A 15,566-nucleotide genomic window follows, 5' to 3' on the forward strand; every position below is an offset into this window, starting at 1 on the left:
TTATTTAAATATAAATATGTTTTTTACTTAATAACATAATTACTTAATTAACATAATTTTTATTTACCTTTTTTATGCTTACTTATGTACAGATTTACTAACTACAACGACTTCATTTTCTATTTATTCACAAAACATTTCGACTTCATTCTGGAAAAAGTCTTGAAACAATTTAACTTCATTCTCATATTCTTAAAATTTAGACTTTATTCTCAAAACAATTCGACTTTATTCTCGAAACATTTCAACTTTATTCTCGAAACATTTCAACTTTATTCTCAAAACATTTCAACATTATTCTCAAAACATTTCAACTTTATTCTCAAAACATTTCAATTTTATTCTCTAAATATTTTGACTTTATTCTCGAAACGTTTAGACTTTATTCTCAAAACATTTAGATTTTATTCTCGAAACATTTAGACTTTATTTTTGAAACATTTCGACTTTATTTTTTAAATTTCAACTTTATTCTCAAAACATTTTGACTTCATTCTCAAAACATTTAGACTTTATTCTCGAAACATTTCAACTTTATTCTCAAAACATTTCAACTTTATTCTCAAAACGTTTCAACTTTATTCTCAAAACGTTTCAACTTTATTCTCAAAACATTTAGACTTTATTCTCGAAACATTTCAACTTTATTCTCAAAACATTTCAATTTTATTCTCTAAATATTTTGACTTTATTCTCGAAACATTTAGACTTTATTCTCAAAACATTTAGATTTTATTCTCGAAACATTTCGACTTTATTTTTGAAACATTTCGACTTTATTTTTGAAACATTTCGACTTTATTTTTTAAATTTCAACTTTATTCTCGAAACATTTTGACTTCATTCTCAAAACATTTAGACTTTATTCTCGAAACATTTCAACTTTATTCTCAAAACATTTCAACTTTATTCTCAAAACGTTTCAACTTTATTCTCGAAACATTTCAACTTTATTCTCGAAACATTTCAACTTTATTCTCAAAACATTTCAACTTTATTCTCAAAACATTTCAACATTATTCTCAAAACATTTCAACTTTATTCTCAAAACATTTCAATTTTATTCTCTAAATATTTTGACTTTATTCTCGAAACATTTCAATTTTATTCTCTAAATATTTTGACTTTATTCTCGAAACATTTAGACTTTATTCTCAAAACATTTAGATTTTATTCTCGAAACATTTAGACTTTATTTTTGAAACATTTCGACTTTATTTTTGAAACATTTCAACTTTATTTTTTAAATTTCAACTTTATTCTCAAAACATTTCAACTTTATTCTCGTAATTTCAATTTTATTTATTTTTTACATGCCACTGAAATGCCGTCATAACTAACAGCTTGCAATAACACAAAACCCTTTTTGTGTTGCTTACAAATGTACTGAAATATAGTTTTTCATCTCACCTCAAATTATGTCCATTGCAAAAGTTTTGTGAGCGAACGTGAAGTTTCTCTGGCAAAAGCAATGCATTTGTAAGAGAACACAAAAGTTTTGTGAGCAAATACAAAAGCATTGATATATATATATATATATATATATATATATATATATATATATATATATATATATATATATATATATTATTTTACCTTTACCATGACCCTTTAAGGGCTCTGTATACTTCACAGACTGATCTCAATCAAGATTTTTTTTTTTTTTTTTTTTTTTTTTTTTTAATTACAGAATAAGGCCTAGACACATTGGGCCTTTGAGACAATACCTTTGAGACAATATTGAGACAATACAATTTCCTGGAAGTCCCGTAATCACTTTTTCAAATAAATAAATAAACAAACTAATGAATCGATTTTTTTAGGCACAATGCTTACATGTTAATGTGCTTAACATGATTTTATATGTTAGGAAAATTTAATTCATAAATAACAAGGACTACACCAGAGAAGGATCTCTTTAGGTTACTTGTTTGTACTTGTTGCCGGTACCAACAGTTTGTTTTATCAGCATCTTGTTGCGATGTGAAGAGTGAAGTCAAGCAGTTCTACATGTGTTATCTCACAAACAGATAAATCCCAGTTACTGAGAACAGCATGAAGGGCCGCACATAAGGAGACGTCCACGCTTACGCAACAGAAAGTCCACTCCGGTCTGAACATGCCATAAACCATCTTGCTGAGTTCTGGTCCAGAACAGCTAATCCTGCGTTAAAGTGGGCTATTCAGCGCCAAGGACATAGAGTTCCTCACCCGCTCACAATGATGGTTTTCATCTGACAGTGCCCAAAACATCTAACATGGGACCTCTTATTTTACGCCAGGCCATTATTTCAATGAAGTGAAGCTTTACCCATTCAAACCTGGCAGATCCCCAATGATTCATTGAAACCACAAGATCCAGAGTAACTCTTTCATCAGTTGAGCATGGCCTATATCTTTTGTGAATGAACTAGCATGTGACAGCACACTTCGGGTGAAAGGAGCGTGATAAGGAATGGACTTGTGGCTGGTCAATGTTTAGCTTGCGTTTTTCAGAATAAACCAACACATGATCAATGGTTTGGTTTGTGCAACAAAGGCAGTCCTGTTGCCTGACTATCTGATTCACAAACAGAGGAGAATGTCTTGAGGGCATCAGGAACTTTGCAGGGGCTGAGGTGCTATCAGTCATCATGTGTGAGATCAAAGAGCAGCCTAGAGACCGTCAAACAATGGAGGAAAACTAACACAACTGACTGAGGGAGAGAGAGAGAAAAGAATGAGGCAGGGAGAAGAAAAATCAGTAGGTCACTGAATATTAACTAAACCATGTGTCCAATAAGCACAAATGCTACTCAGATGTTTCTACTGGGGAAAATACGCCATTTTCAAAGATATTTGATAAGATAAGATTTTCAAAGATTCCAAAGTCTCAAAAAAGTTGGACTTTTCAATGTGAACTCAACTTTATCTAAAGCTACCCACATCGATTTTACAATTTTGTACTCTTTTCAACAATTGCCTTATTTTTCTATTTTTATTTTTATTTTATTTATTTTATTTATTCTTTTTTTAGTAGAAATGATTTCTTGGTAGTTTATATTCAAGAAAAAATGCAAAACCAAACTAAATCATTGATTAAAAAGGAGGATTTTGTGTTTAAAGAATGACTGTCACATTTTATATACTGTTTATTCGCTATATAGTCAAAATGGTAAAATATGACAAAAACTCACAAATGAATTACAGTCAAACCAAAATTTATTCAGACACCTTCAGAATTTCTTACATTATCACAGTTTATTCTCTATAGTTTAGAAAAAGGTAATAAAATATAACATGAACTCAAGAGTTAAACATAAGGATAAGTGTCAAATCTTTGGTCCCTATCTTTTATCAGTTTTACTAGTAGTCCACTGTATGAAGAATTTTTGAAATAATATGTCACAGTTTACTTTATTTTGCTATCCTCCCTTACATAAATGAACTATAGTGTCCTGCACCCACTAGTAAAAAAAAATATAAATTATAAATTATTATATAAATTATATCTGGTGTCTGAATCATTTTTGGTTCGACTTCTTTCAAACATAATATGTGACCCTTGACCACAAAACCAGGAAAGTTGATGTAAAATAAATATATATTAATAAGCTTTCCATTGATGTATGGTTTGTTAGGATAGGACAATATTTGGCTGAGATACAACTATTTGAAAATCTGGAATCAGAGGGTGCAAAAAAGCTAAATATTGAGAAAATCGCCTTTAAAGTTGTCCAAGCAGTGCATATTACTAATCAAATATTTAAATATACAAAATATCTTCATTGAAAATTATCTTTACCTCATATTCTAATGATTTTTTTGGCATAAAAGAAAAAACAGATAATTTTGCCCCATACAATGTATTGTTGGCTATTGCTACAAACATACCCCTGCTACTTATGACTAGTTTTGTGGTCCAGGGTTACATATAATATAATATAATATAATATAATGCATAAAACACTGAAGTAACAGCAATGCTCTGGAAACCACCCACAACACCCTAGCATTGTTTTGTTTTGTTTCTTCATAAACAAAAAGGTAATGTTTATATATAGTACAGAGTATATCTTTATAATACAAAATGATTCTTTGAAAAAAAAAAAAAACCTTGCAGAAACGTCATTGAGGTTTCTTCGCTGTGGCGTTGACCATTTGACTATATGCAAGTTAAACGTGTCACTCCCTCAGGCCGTGTCGACAAAAGACAGGAAAACACAGCCTCGTGTGAGACACAAACACATTGTGCCTGCATGTGTGAGTCTGTGTGCCAAAGACTGATGGGTTTTTATGGCCTCTTGTGTATGGCAGGAAGTCAAAAGCTCCTGCCAATGAATCTATGGAGCAGTTTATCAGGGATTATCAAACAATCATATCAACATTAAGTCACTGCAGAAATGTTCAAGTCTGGCTCAGTTCCAAAAAGCTTCTTCCCAGCAAACACATTTACGTTGTGGCGACGTCTGTGCAACGTTCCATCTACGTGCTTGCAACGTTGTAACAACGTGGAAATGTAAGACGCGAAAAGGCTGTGGCAACGTTGTTGGGCGACATTCATCAACCGTAAGGCGACGTTTTTACTACATGTATTTTTTCATGCCAGATTATAAATAAAGCTTTTTTTCCCTGCGTGTTATATACACAGGATGAGTATGTTATACTTTTACATACTGTTTATTATTAAAAATCGTTCATTGATAGTTCTTTTTAACTTAACATCTGTGTAAACTTTGAATAAAACTTTGAGTAAAAATGCCATACAAAATTCATATAATCAAACTTTATTTCAAACCAAACATTTTATACATACCAAGGATAAGTTACCAAAAGGTATAGGCTATATTTGGGGGAAATGCGATATAGAGTATTACGTATGTAAATATATCAAAGTCATTTAGTTTAAGTATATTAAATCACAAATAAAGCAAAGGCATCTGAGAACCTATTAAACAAAGGTAAAACAACGAAACAGCGGTCACCGGCCGATGAGGCGGACTTTGGACGGAAGAACGCGGCGGACAGGTGATCGTAGTCATGCAAGGCGGTAGGGAGAAAACAGTCCAAGAAAGATCAACAAATCCAGATGGCAGAGGCAAACGCAGAATCCAGTAGGCAGGCACAAGTCAACACCAAACACCAGGAATGATACCTGAATACTGAAAGAAATATAGTTCGCATTACACCAAACTCGACCTGAAACTAACACTCGTATGTGAATTATCAGCTAATCTGTTCATCCATTAACAGAAAAAAAATCTCTCATTGGACACGAAAATTAAAGGATTTGTTAGGATATTTACATATTTATCTGAGAGATATCAAAAAGCAATACTCACGTCCTGGCTTGAAGAATAATAACGGCCCAACTGTCTGTTCAAATTTAAAAAGCGCTTCGGAACAGTGACGAGTAAATGTCGTACAGTGGTTGTCCAGACAGCCTAAGCACAACTTTCAGAGATGGCCCTGAACCGTGGTAGAATGGCAACATTGTGACAACGTAGTAACAACCTGAGGACACAACGTAGAACCAACAACCTTTTAGCCATGTTGTTACAACGTTGCTAAAAGGTTGGCTACGTTGTGGCAACGTTCTGTGTTTGTTGGGTTAAGTGTGATGACAAGTTTAAATAAAAAGATGTTTTACATTTTCTGGGGAAAGTTTGAGGCTGTTACCAGCACACTTTACTTTTGGGATGGTACTCTGCAGGTGATGAGCAGTGCCTGGTTTCCTTCAAACACGATGCTTGGAATTGAGGTTCATCAGACCAGAGAATCTTGTTTCTCACTGTCTGAGGGTCCTTTAGGTGCTTTTTTGCAAATTCCAAGTGTGTTTTTGTGTGTCTTCACTGAGGAGAGGATTGTGTCTTACCACACCACCATAAAGCCCAGATCGGCGAAGTGTTTGTCCTTCTGTCTGTAAGTTTCTCCCATCTGCATATATGATCATGGAGCTCAACTAGAGTGACCATCAGGTTCTTGGTCGCCACTCTAGCCAAGGTCCTTCTCCATCATTTGCTCAGTTTGGCCAGGAGGCCAGCTCAAGGAAGAGTCCTGGTTGTTTCAAAATTAAGGTTAACAGAGACTAAATGCTTCTGTGAACCTTTAATGCAGCAGAATTGCATCAAGATGCGTGGCTTGATGCAAGCTCTGATATGCATTTTCAGCTGTTTTATTAAAAATATAAAGAAGGTGTGTGCCTTTCCAAATCATACCCATTCGATTGAATTTGCCACAGGTTAACTTCACTCAAAGTGTAGTAACCTTTACAAGTGATATAAATGCTCCTGAGCTAAATTCCAACTGTCCTAGATAAGGGTATGAATACTTATGCAATGGAATCATTTAAGTTTTATATTTGTAATAAATTTGCAAATATGTTAGAAACCAGTTTTTTGCTTTGCCATTATGATGTATGGAGTGTAGATTGATGTGGAATTTTTTTTTTATTTAAAGCAGTTACAACAACAAATTGCGAACAAAAATGAACAGGTATGAATACTTTCGCAAGGCACTGTACTGTATATATTTAAATTTTGCACATTTCATCTGGTTACAGAACACAAAAATCAACATTTATTGGGATAAAATGTGCACAGTATGGACATATTTGACCACTGTTTGACTGTTGACACTGTTTTCTAAGAATGCTTTGAACTTTTAAAACCATTTAAAACCTTTGGAGACTCAACATTTTGGTCACCATTTACTTTCATTTATTGAAACCAGCAGTTAGATAAGCTTAAGAAAGTTACACAGGTTTGGAGCAACATCAAAGTGGGTAAATGACGACCGAAATGTATTATAATTTTTTCCATTGATTTAGCGTTTTTGTTCTAAACCCCTAAACCTAAATATGAGTGATTCTAATAATAATGCTTGCCTTTGCAAACACCACTAATTATGGCAGGAAATGATTTGGCCTTTAGAAACCAACGCTGTGGTATTTAGAAACCATCACTATGTGTGTAATGAGATTTAATTTATCTTAAGCAATGTGCCCTCAAGCCTCCAGACGTACATTAAAAGCAGATTTGTGTCAGTGCTTCAAATGAGACCACACCGCTGTTGGATTTAATCCTATCAGGCTTCCCGCTAAAGGGGCCCGACGTATTGCGTAACACACACTTTACAAAGGACTTCAGGCTGTGCAAAATTACACGCACCTTCCAGAACAAATCACATCAATAGGCAGAAAGGACTTGATGTGCTGTTAATCTCATGTCATCTCTGGAATCGTATTATTGTCATTATGACCACAGTGACAGAATCCAACCACGACGTCAAGTCACCATAACTCATTATCAAAGTCCATTTCAGGATATGTCAAAGTTCAGGCTTTCAAATACCTAAATGTTCCGAGAATTACATAAGATGTGTGAAACGGGTTCAAAACCCAAATACGATTGGCCAAGCATGCACTGGTCACACCAAGATCACAAGATCACAGCTTGTGTGATTGTTCATTTTAAGACTCTTGCGAAAATGATTTCATCCACAACATGACCTTTTTCACTCAGTGATGATTATGAAATACATTGTTTCTTTCCGACCGCACTCAATATAGACAGTCCCTCAGGGACGTTTATTGAAAATCCTAGTTTCTTTTAGCATGTCTAGAGCGTACTAACTGTGATTTCTTCTTTCGACTACAAGACCGTCTGAGCAGTACCATATCAAATTGGCTATCGCTGTAAAAGTACACATTATGGTTTGAGAGTAACTGTTGTTTATTCCTGAGTGACACAGACTGTGTTCACTGAAACTGTTGTCTGCACAGTTGGCTTTTCTGAGAGACAAAACAAAGCCTCCTAATGACGGGTTACTGAGACTGGTGCAGACATAATTATAATCAGAATTTTATCTGGTTGGACTCAACCAGAAAAAGGCTGCAAGTTTCCTTTTAGCATCTTCACATTCTCATGTGGCCCAGTGACCTGCTCTAATAAAGTCTTTTAGCTCAAATAATTCTGTTATGAATTGAGATGCTAACTCTAAAATGATCAATACTCAACCTACTCATTTTAATAATAAAATCCCTGGTGAAAAAAAAAAAAAAAAAAACAGTAGAAATGATTACAGAAATTCTAATGGTTTCCACAAATACCATTACAAACATTACAAACCATCAACTTTTAACCAATAAATCCATTCGAAAAATGGTTTTCTGTAGTGTGTTGGGACATTCCATTAGGACTTAGTGGTTTTAACAAGCCACCAATAAAGGTTTCCATTAAAGTTTACAGTTTTCATTAAAAAAGTCCCATTATAACCAATGAAACCACACATTTTGTGATGGTCTATTGTTTTTTTTCAGTAGGAATTTTCAACGTAGCACTGAAACCGTATTGTAACTGTTAGAGTGGTCACGGATCAGTGGTCTCCACGTAAAACTGATTGTGCAGACCAAACCGCAAGTCATAGAGACTTAAAACTTGGAGGGACAATAGTACTCACATCACCGACAATGTGACCAAGGCTCGTCTCAAACGAGGAACAAACAGGGAACAAAAACAGGGAACAAAAGTACGAAATTACTCCTAACCAAACCAGTGCAGAAAGATTCTTAGAATATCAATAATTATTTTTAAAAAAGCTACACTTTCGACTCACAGTCGCAAAGGGACGCCAAAACGTTAGAAATGGGCAGGGTCACTTTTAGTAAAATGTCTATAACTCCTGAACGGAAAGAGATATCTTTGCCAAACTCAAAACACTTATGTAAGAGGTCACAGGAAGTTGCGAAGCTTGGTCATTTGGTGACGCTATTAAAGGAAAAAAAACATAAAAATGGATACAACAGTACAACTATTTGTCCTTGCAACATGACAATTGGTGTGCACGGTCTTGGTCCAAAGTACCACAGGTGTCTATAAGGACATCTGGGTATCTCAAAAAAACCATGGCCACCTTTGTTCGACAAAGTTTCGGAACGAAACTCGGTGGGCCTGTTCGACTCACGTCCCTAATAGTCTGAGTAAATTTTAAATGAAATCAGCCACTAGGGGGGCAATATTGCATTTTTCAAGGGTGTAAATGATTGTATGCTACGGTTTTTCCCACATACGCACAATATTTGTATTATACGATAGAACTCCTCATTCTGGACATCTTTGCCTCTTGAACCTCTGCTGTCAATCAAACCGTTTGTGATTAAGAAGAAATATTTAAGATGTCAAAAACCTACTTTTGCAAACTAGTCCTAGGTTTTTTGCTCAATCTGAAAAAAAGCACTGAAGTACAATTCTCTGTACTCTCTAAGTCAATAATTATCAAAAAAATCTTGAAATATACCTCTTGGGAGGCTATAACGGGGTCATTTAGGTCTGTCCAAATTGACCTAAAATCCTATAAAGCCTAAAGGAAAACTCAAAACTTCACAAAACCTGGTGAGCAGGTGATTCTAAACAAGCATGCAAAGTTTTAAAGGAGTAGTTCACTTACAGAACAAAAATGTACAGATAATGTACTCACCAACTTGTCATCCAAGATGTTCATGTCTTTCTTTCTTCAGTCGATAAGAAATTATGTTTCTTGAGGAAAACATTTCAGGATTTCTCTCCATATAGTGGACTTCAATGGTTTCCCTCAAGTTTGAACTTCCAAAATGCAGTTTAAATGCAACTTCAAAGGGCTCTAAATGATCCCAGCCGAGGAAAAAGGGTCTTATCTAGCAAACCGATCGGTCATTTTCAAAACAAACTCACTACTTATGTATTTACTAACCTCAAACGCTTGTCTTCTCTATGTCTGCATGAACTCTGTTCTTTTCGGCAGAAGTACCGACCCAGTGTTTACAAAGTGAACATGTAAAGAAGATCAAATGCTCAAAAAAAAAAAAGGTAAAATGAATGACGCTTCTTAAGTTGAAGAAGAAAACGAGATGGGAGTTTTTCGACATACCCTAACTGTATCCCTGGGATCGTTTAGTGCCATTTGAAACTGCATTTAAATTGCATTTGGGAAGTTTAAACTTGGGGGCACCATTGTAGTGCACTATATGGAGATAATTCCTGAGATATTTTTGTCAAGAAGCATAATTTCTTTAGGACTGAAGAAAGAAAGACACTTCTTGGATCGCAAAGCACTGAGTAAATTATCTGTAAATTTTTGTTCCGAAGTAAACTAATCCTTTAAGGAGATCGGACCACAGCTGGCTCTATAACAGTCATAACCATTAAAAACAATATTTCTATGGTAAATTACCTGGATTTGCCAAAAATGCTTTTTTAAATCATTGATTTAGGTGGTTACAAGCTTGCTAAATAATGTCTTTTTCATATGTGCTTGAATGCCTTAAAGCACTTGAACCCCGGTAATCACTGCTTGCAGCTATATTTCATTTTAAATTTTCTTTTAATAGTGCAAATTACATTACATTTACTTTATGTATTTGGCGTGTAATTTGGTTATGAGATTTAGCATGAGAGTTACTACTCTGAAAACATCTACTAATAATTGAAATGCTAAAATGTTCCTTCTCAGGTCAACAAAATTAATTTCTCAACTTTACAGTTAAAATGGTTTCCTGTAGTGTGTGCTGGACATACTCCATTAGGATTTGGTGCAACCATTAGGATTTCTATCTGCCACCAATAGACGATGACCAATTACCAGTAGAGACCAACAGACACCATTACAGTTTCCATTAAAACCAGTACAATTCCCATTATAACCAGTAAAACCATTACAAATTCTGTGATGGTTTCTATTGTTTTTTTCTTTTTCTTCAGGAGTTAGAGTTGTGACTCAATATGGTTATAAATGGTGCTGTTGCAGGTGATTTTATTGAACGTTAACTGTAAAGCAAGTAGCTACAGGCTACACATAAAACACACCTGAAAGAAACACAGTCAGGTTTTAGTTATGTCACATTTATTTTCCATGGAAAACATGGATAGCAGTCAGCAACCAAAACACTCATACACACGGTACCATGAACAGGAGTGTTTATAGAGTAAGATCAATTTAAATGCAATCATAAAATGCACAAATCTAAAAGTATATTACCCTGATAGTGTTATCGTGGCGACAATAAAGTACATAAAGAACAGAGGCCACTTCCTGATGTGTGGCTGTACGGAGCGCAACAGTGACCAACCGCTCTGTAAGGCCATGGTTTAAGAAGTATCTTCCCAAAGCATTTTCCTACTTGAAGTGTAATTTTTTTTTTTTTTTTTTAAATAAAATACTACAAGAAAAAAATAAAAATGATTGAACTGCTGATTTGACTATTTAAAACTGATCACCAAAAAGTAATACAAAGTTGCTGTTTCACTGTGAATTGACAGTTTAAATATTGAAATATTGATTACGTTTGATTGAGAAATAGAGAGAAAAATGAATGGGATTTTTACTTCTTGAACCCTATTGTTGCGCTCTGTCGTTTGTGGTGGATCTCTGACTGAATGACTCTGATTGGGCTTCTGAATAATGAGAAGCAAATTCAACATCTCATTGGCTGATCATCTCCATCACTGCTGGTTAAACAGGAGGACACATAGCCAAAGAACTTTGTACAAGCGTTTTTACAACATGGCACGTCAGTGTTGATCAAATCAAATATAAGGAGACTGCAACAGGGATTAGCAAGAGATCACAAGTGCAATGCACTGTATGACATACAAAGTTAAAGCGTTAGGGATAACAGGTCCAACCTTTCTGTGACTAACAGTACAAGAGTTCACTAAACACCATCGATTTCATTTTTCAAAGGCAAGATTGTGATAACCAGGACAGAAGTGTAACATTTACTCTTAATTTTGACCATAAGGTTGACTATAGTACAGACTGAACACTTCAGCAAGATGGGATATAGGACCACTTAGAGTGAGACCTGCTATAAAACGGCCTTTGTGACCTCAGACATGAAGGTTAAACAAACAAAAAGGGGCTTAATCACCAGTGTTAGCATACTAGCATCATTAACATATAGTCACAATGTTCGTACATGCATTAATTAGGTAGAAGACCTAGAGAAAATAAATAGAAACCGTGGCACTGTATTTGGTTATTATAAAAAAAGCAATAGATGATTTTTTTTAAACCATAAACAGAGGGTTTTGGCTGCGGAAGAGGTCAACAGTGATGTTCACTATCCAGTTAAACCGTTTCAAATGTTCATACTGTACAATCAGGGTTGTTCACCACTTTGTGATAAAGAGTCTCAACAGCTATGTTTCCACTCAAAGTTGCGAATTAGACTGGAATATTGCGTAATAAAGTGCGATTCCATTCCATGTGTTCCAGAGAACAAAATAGCCACTTCTTGGGAAACTGGCACAAAGTATCAGTAATAAAATGATAAAAACATGCCATAACTGGAGAAGCCAGTGACTCTTTTTTTCCTACATAATAGGATAATATAACATCTTGCACCTCAGAGAAGGGAGCACAATCATGTGAGTTTCTGGGGGTAATTAAATATCAAATCTTGCTACCTGATCTCATGATGAAAACGTACCTGTGGGAACTTTTTTGCAAGACGAAATACAAAATACGTACCAATAAGTACATATCACTGCAGTTTCCAACAGAAATGAACACTAGAGGCGGTAAAACGGTGAGCGCTTGTAATCGTTCTTGTACACGGTTATGATTACAACTCCATAGGTTTCGCTTTCCGGACGTAACAAGCTTGCTCGGTAGCACAGCTGGCATGGAAATTAACTAGGGATGCGGAGTCCTTGGGTAAGAATCCCATGAAAAAAATGACTCATTATGAAAGAGCTGAAAGCAGGGTTTCTACAGATACTGTAAAATGAAATTTAAGCACTGCTTTTTTGATTTTCAAGGACTTCACTTATGTCTTCTGTTTCAAATTCTAAAAAAGAGAAATAGATGCACAGTATTCCTACTGAAGTATTACAAAGTATACTACACTTTTACTAAAACCACAGTTTTAGAATTATACTTTTAAAAACAGTTATAAAAAAAAAATCTTCGCGCTATGAAGATCTAATCTAAAGCACCAAAGTCAAATGATTCACGATCCACTCTCTGAAGTCTCGATCTGAATAATGATTCGCGAACCATCTTTTTATTTCGCAAATCGCGAATCATTTGACTTAGATTGAAATTTTGCGTAACGCGAATCATTTGATTTAAAACGGGACTTCAAATCGCGTTACATTTTAATCTTAATCATTCAATTCGTGAAAAGATTCCTGTTCCGATCTGAAACGAATAATTAGCGATCCGTGATCCGATTAGTGGTTTAACTGATTCAGAGTTTCAAAAAGCTTGGTTTTAAAATCTTTACAAGTGATGTTGAAATTCGAAAATGAATGGCTCTTTTAATTTGATCTGGTGTTTGCTAGTGAATCACTTGAAATGAATGATTGAAGTCCTGAGTTTGAATCAGTCGGAGCGGTTCCAGCATAAACGACTCAATTGATTCGATTCATCTGTTCCTCTTTTAGCTGACATCAACTGAAATAAGCAAAAACGGTATGTATTTTGAACTGCGTGAATTTTACGTGAAAAGATATGTACTTATTGACTAAATTAAACACTTGTTTCAATAATTCAAGCACTTTTCAATATTGCTATTTTCAAGGGTTTTCCAGGCCTTACATTTCAAAAAGTTGAATTCAAGTACTTTAAGCGCCTTGTACGAACCCTGTGAAAGATGAGAGATCGAAAAACAAGCTAAAACGGCATGCTTGCAATTGCATATCTATGTCACATTTACTTTTGTTCATACTATAGTGTAGGTTTAGGTGTAGTGCAGATGTTTTTTTTAAAACATCACGGAGCATTTGAGTTTCAAGTCAGAACTGCAGTGGCGCGCACCAAACCAACGTCACATAAAATGTACCATATGTACGTTGATCTGACTAACTGTACATTTCACATCAAATATGTCACAAAATGTACATGGTGCTACGTATTTCGCGTCTTGCGAAAAAGTTCCAACGGGTATGTTTTTGTCATGAGATCTGGTTGAAATTTTGACAGACTTCTACGGTGCTGTGAGTATTTAAGACATACTGCTGCTGCACAAATTGCATAAAATAACCTGTCGCAGATCTAAACAGGTGGAGCTGGGGAAGGTGGAGGGTTTCAGAGGAATTCTGAAAAAGCGCTTTGCAAAATGCCCAAGTTATGCTACCGGCCATTTAAACGTAAGGCTGCAAGCTCATTGGTTGCGTACGCAACGTGAACCAATCAGCTTGTGCCAAGTCGTATAACTCTGTCAATTACGTTAAAGACCCGTCAGCCTGCGCCATCTAGAGTTTCATGGCGGATCTAGGCATTTTAGATGATTTGCAATGAAATTGGTCCGCTGGCTATTCCAGATTTCCAGTCACATGATCTGTTGAGGCACTTGTTAGTTGCGCAACCAGAAATTTATTCGCAACGCATTTCCATTGTAGTCTGTGCATATTTTCTCACTTTATTAGACTTTCTGCACAACTTTTATTCCATTTCCATCTAGTGTTTATGCACTATCCTAAAATTTGCATGAAAATACGAGGATGGAAACATAGCTGATAAGGTCCTCTACACCTACTCGAAGGTCCCAGATTGAAAATCTTTTAGCGACGGCCCTGCATACAGTAAACTTTGGTTACTGGGAAGCTAGCTGCACCTGCTGCAACAATTCACATTGTCCTTTTAGTAGCAACACTGTCTATTCTTGATTTGTTATCAACTGACCGTCATCCACTTGAGGAGCGTGACGCTAAACAAAGTCAATCACGTTGTTCTTGCCTCAGAAGATCGGTTGCTACTGTATGCAGATATATTTCTTCCACCACGACTTTGAGAGCATTTTCATTTTATCAGCAGTACTGTGGACCTTTCGTTCTCGCCTGGCTCTTCGGTCGGAGTGTCGGAGCCCGACGGAGATGGCGGCGTCAAACACCTCCTTAAGGTTTTTCTGTGTGAGAGAGGAGCATTCTATGTAAGCTACTGCTCCTATTTTGTCCGCCAGGGCGCGGGCGTCCTCTTCCAGGACGGGTCGTTCTCGACGCCGTGCTAGGTCGATGAGGACCTTGACGTCTTGCCGTAGGTCGCACTGGGTGCCCACCAGCAGCACGGGTGTGAGGGGACAACGGCGTCGGATTTCCGGCACCCATTTTTTCACCAATGTTCTGGAAGGATGCGGGCTGACGACGCTGAAGCACAGAAGGAGGACGTCAGTCCGCGTGTAGCAGAAGTGACGCAACTTATCGAATTCATCCTGAGGCAGAGAGAGAAAGAGAAAAGTGCATCATTACTGAAGGTTTCGTAACACATGAAGCCTTGTCAAAAATCATTTGCGGGATTCCAAATTGTTATTTGAAATAATAAAACCCTTTAACTAGCTCTCGGGGTATTTTATAATTCCCTGAAGCAATTAAGTGAAATTATAGGTTGGCGCTTGCAAAGAACATTGCATGTGGAACACGCAGTGCACGCTTTAATCTTTCAGACTCGGCCAAAGTTTTCAACTCTGGCACACCCTGTCCCATTTACGCTGCACAAATGAATTGAAAGTATAAATCTGTTGAGCTTTTGGAAAGCTGGGCCTCTCACAACTTTGAGAACACCAATTAAGCTTGACAGATAAGAAAGCCAAGTTTTCAATGTCTGTGCTA

At 35.9% G+C, this 15,566-nt stretch overlaps 1 protein-coding gene across 1 annotated transcript in view; it reads right to left on the bottom strand.

Moving 5' to 3' along the window:
* Positions 1-10,840: 10,840 nt before the first annotated feature.
* Positions 10,841-15,566, bottom strand: part of rhoub (ras homolog family member Ub) — a 24,828-nt gene continuing 20,102 nt past the window's right edge. The window contains exon 3 of the mRNA XM_073817263.1: positions 10,841-15,169. Coding sequence (XP_073673364.1) covers positions 14,714-15,169 — 456 coding nt within the window. The 3' untranslated portion in view covers positions 10,841-14,713. The remainder of the gene's footprint in view (positions 15,170-15,566) is intronic.

This window comes from Garra rufa, chromosome 14 (assembly GCF_049309525.1).
Source record: "Garra rufa chromosome 14, GarRuf1.0, whole genome shotgun sequence".
Lineage (NCBI taxonomy): Eukaryota > Metazoa > Chordata > Actinopteri > Cypriniformes > Cyprinidae > Garra > Garra rufa.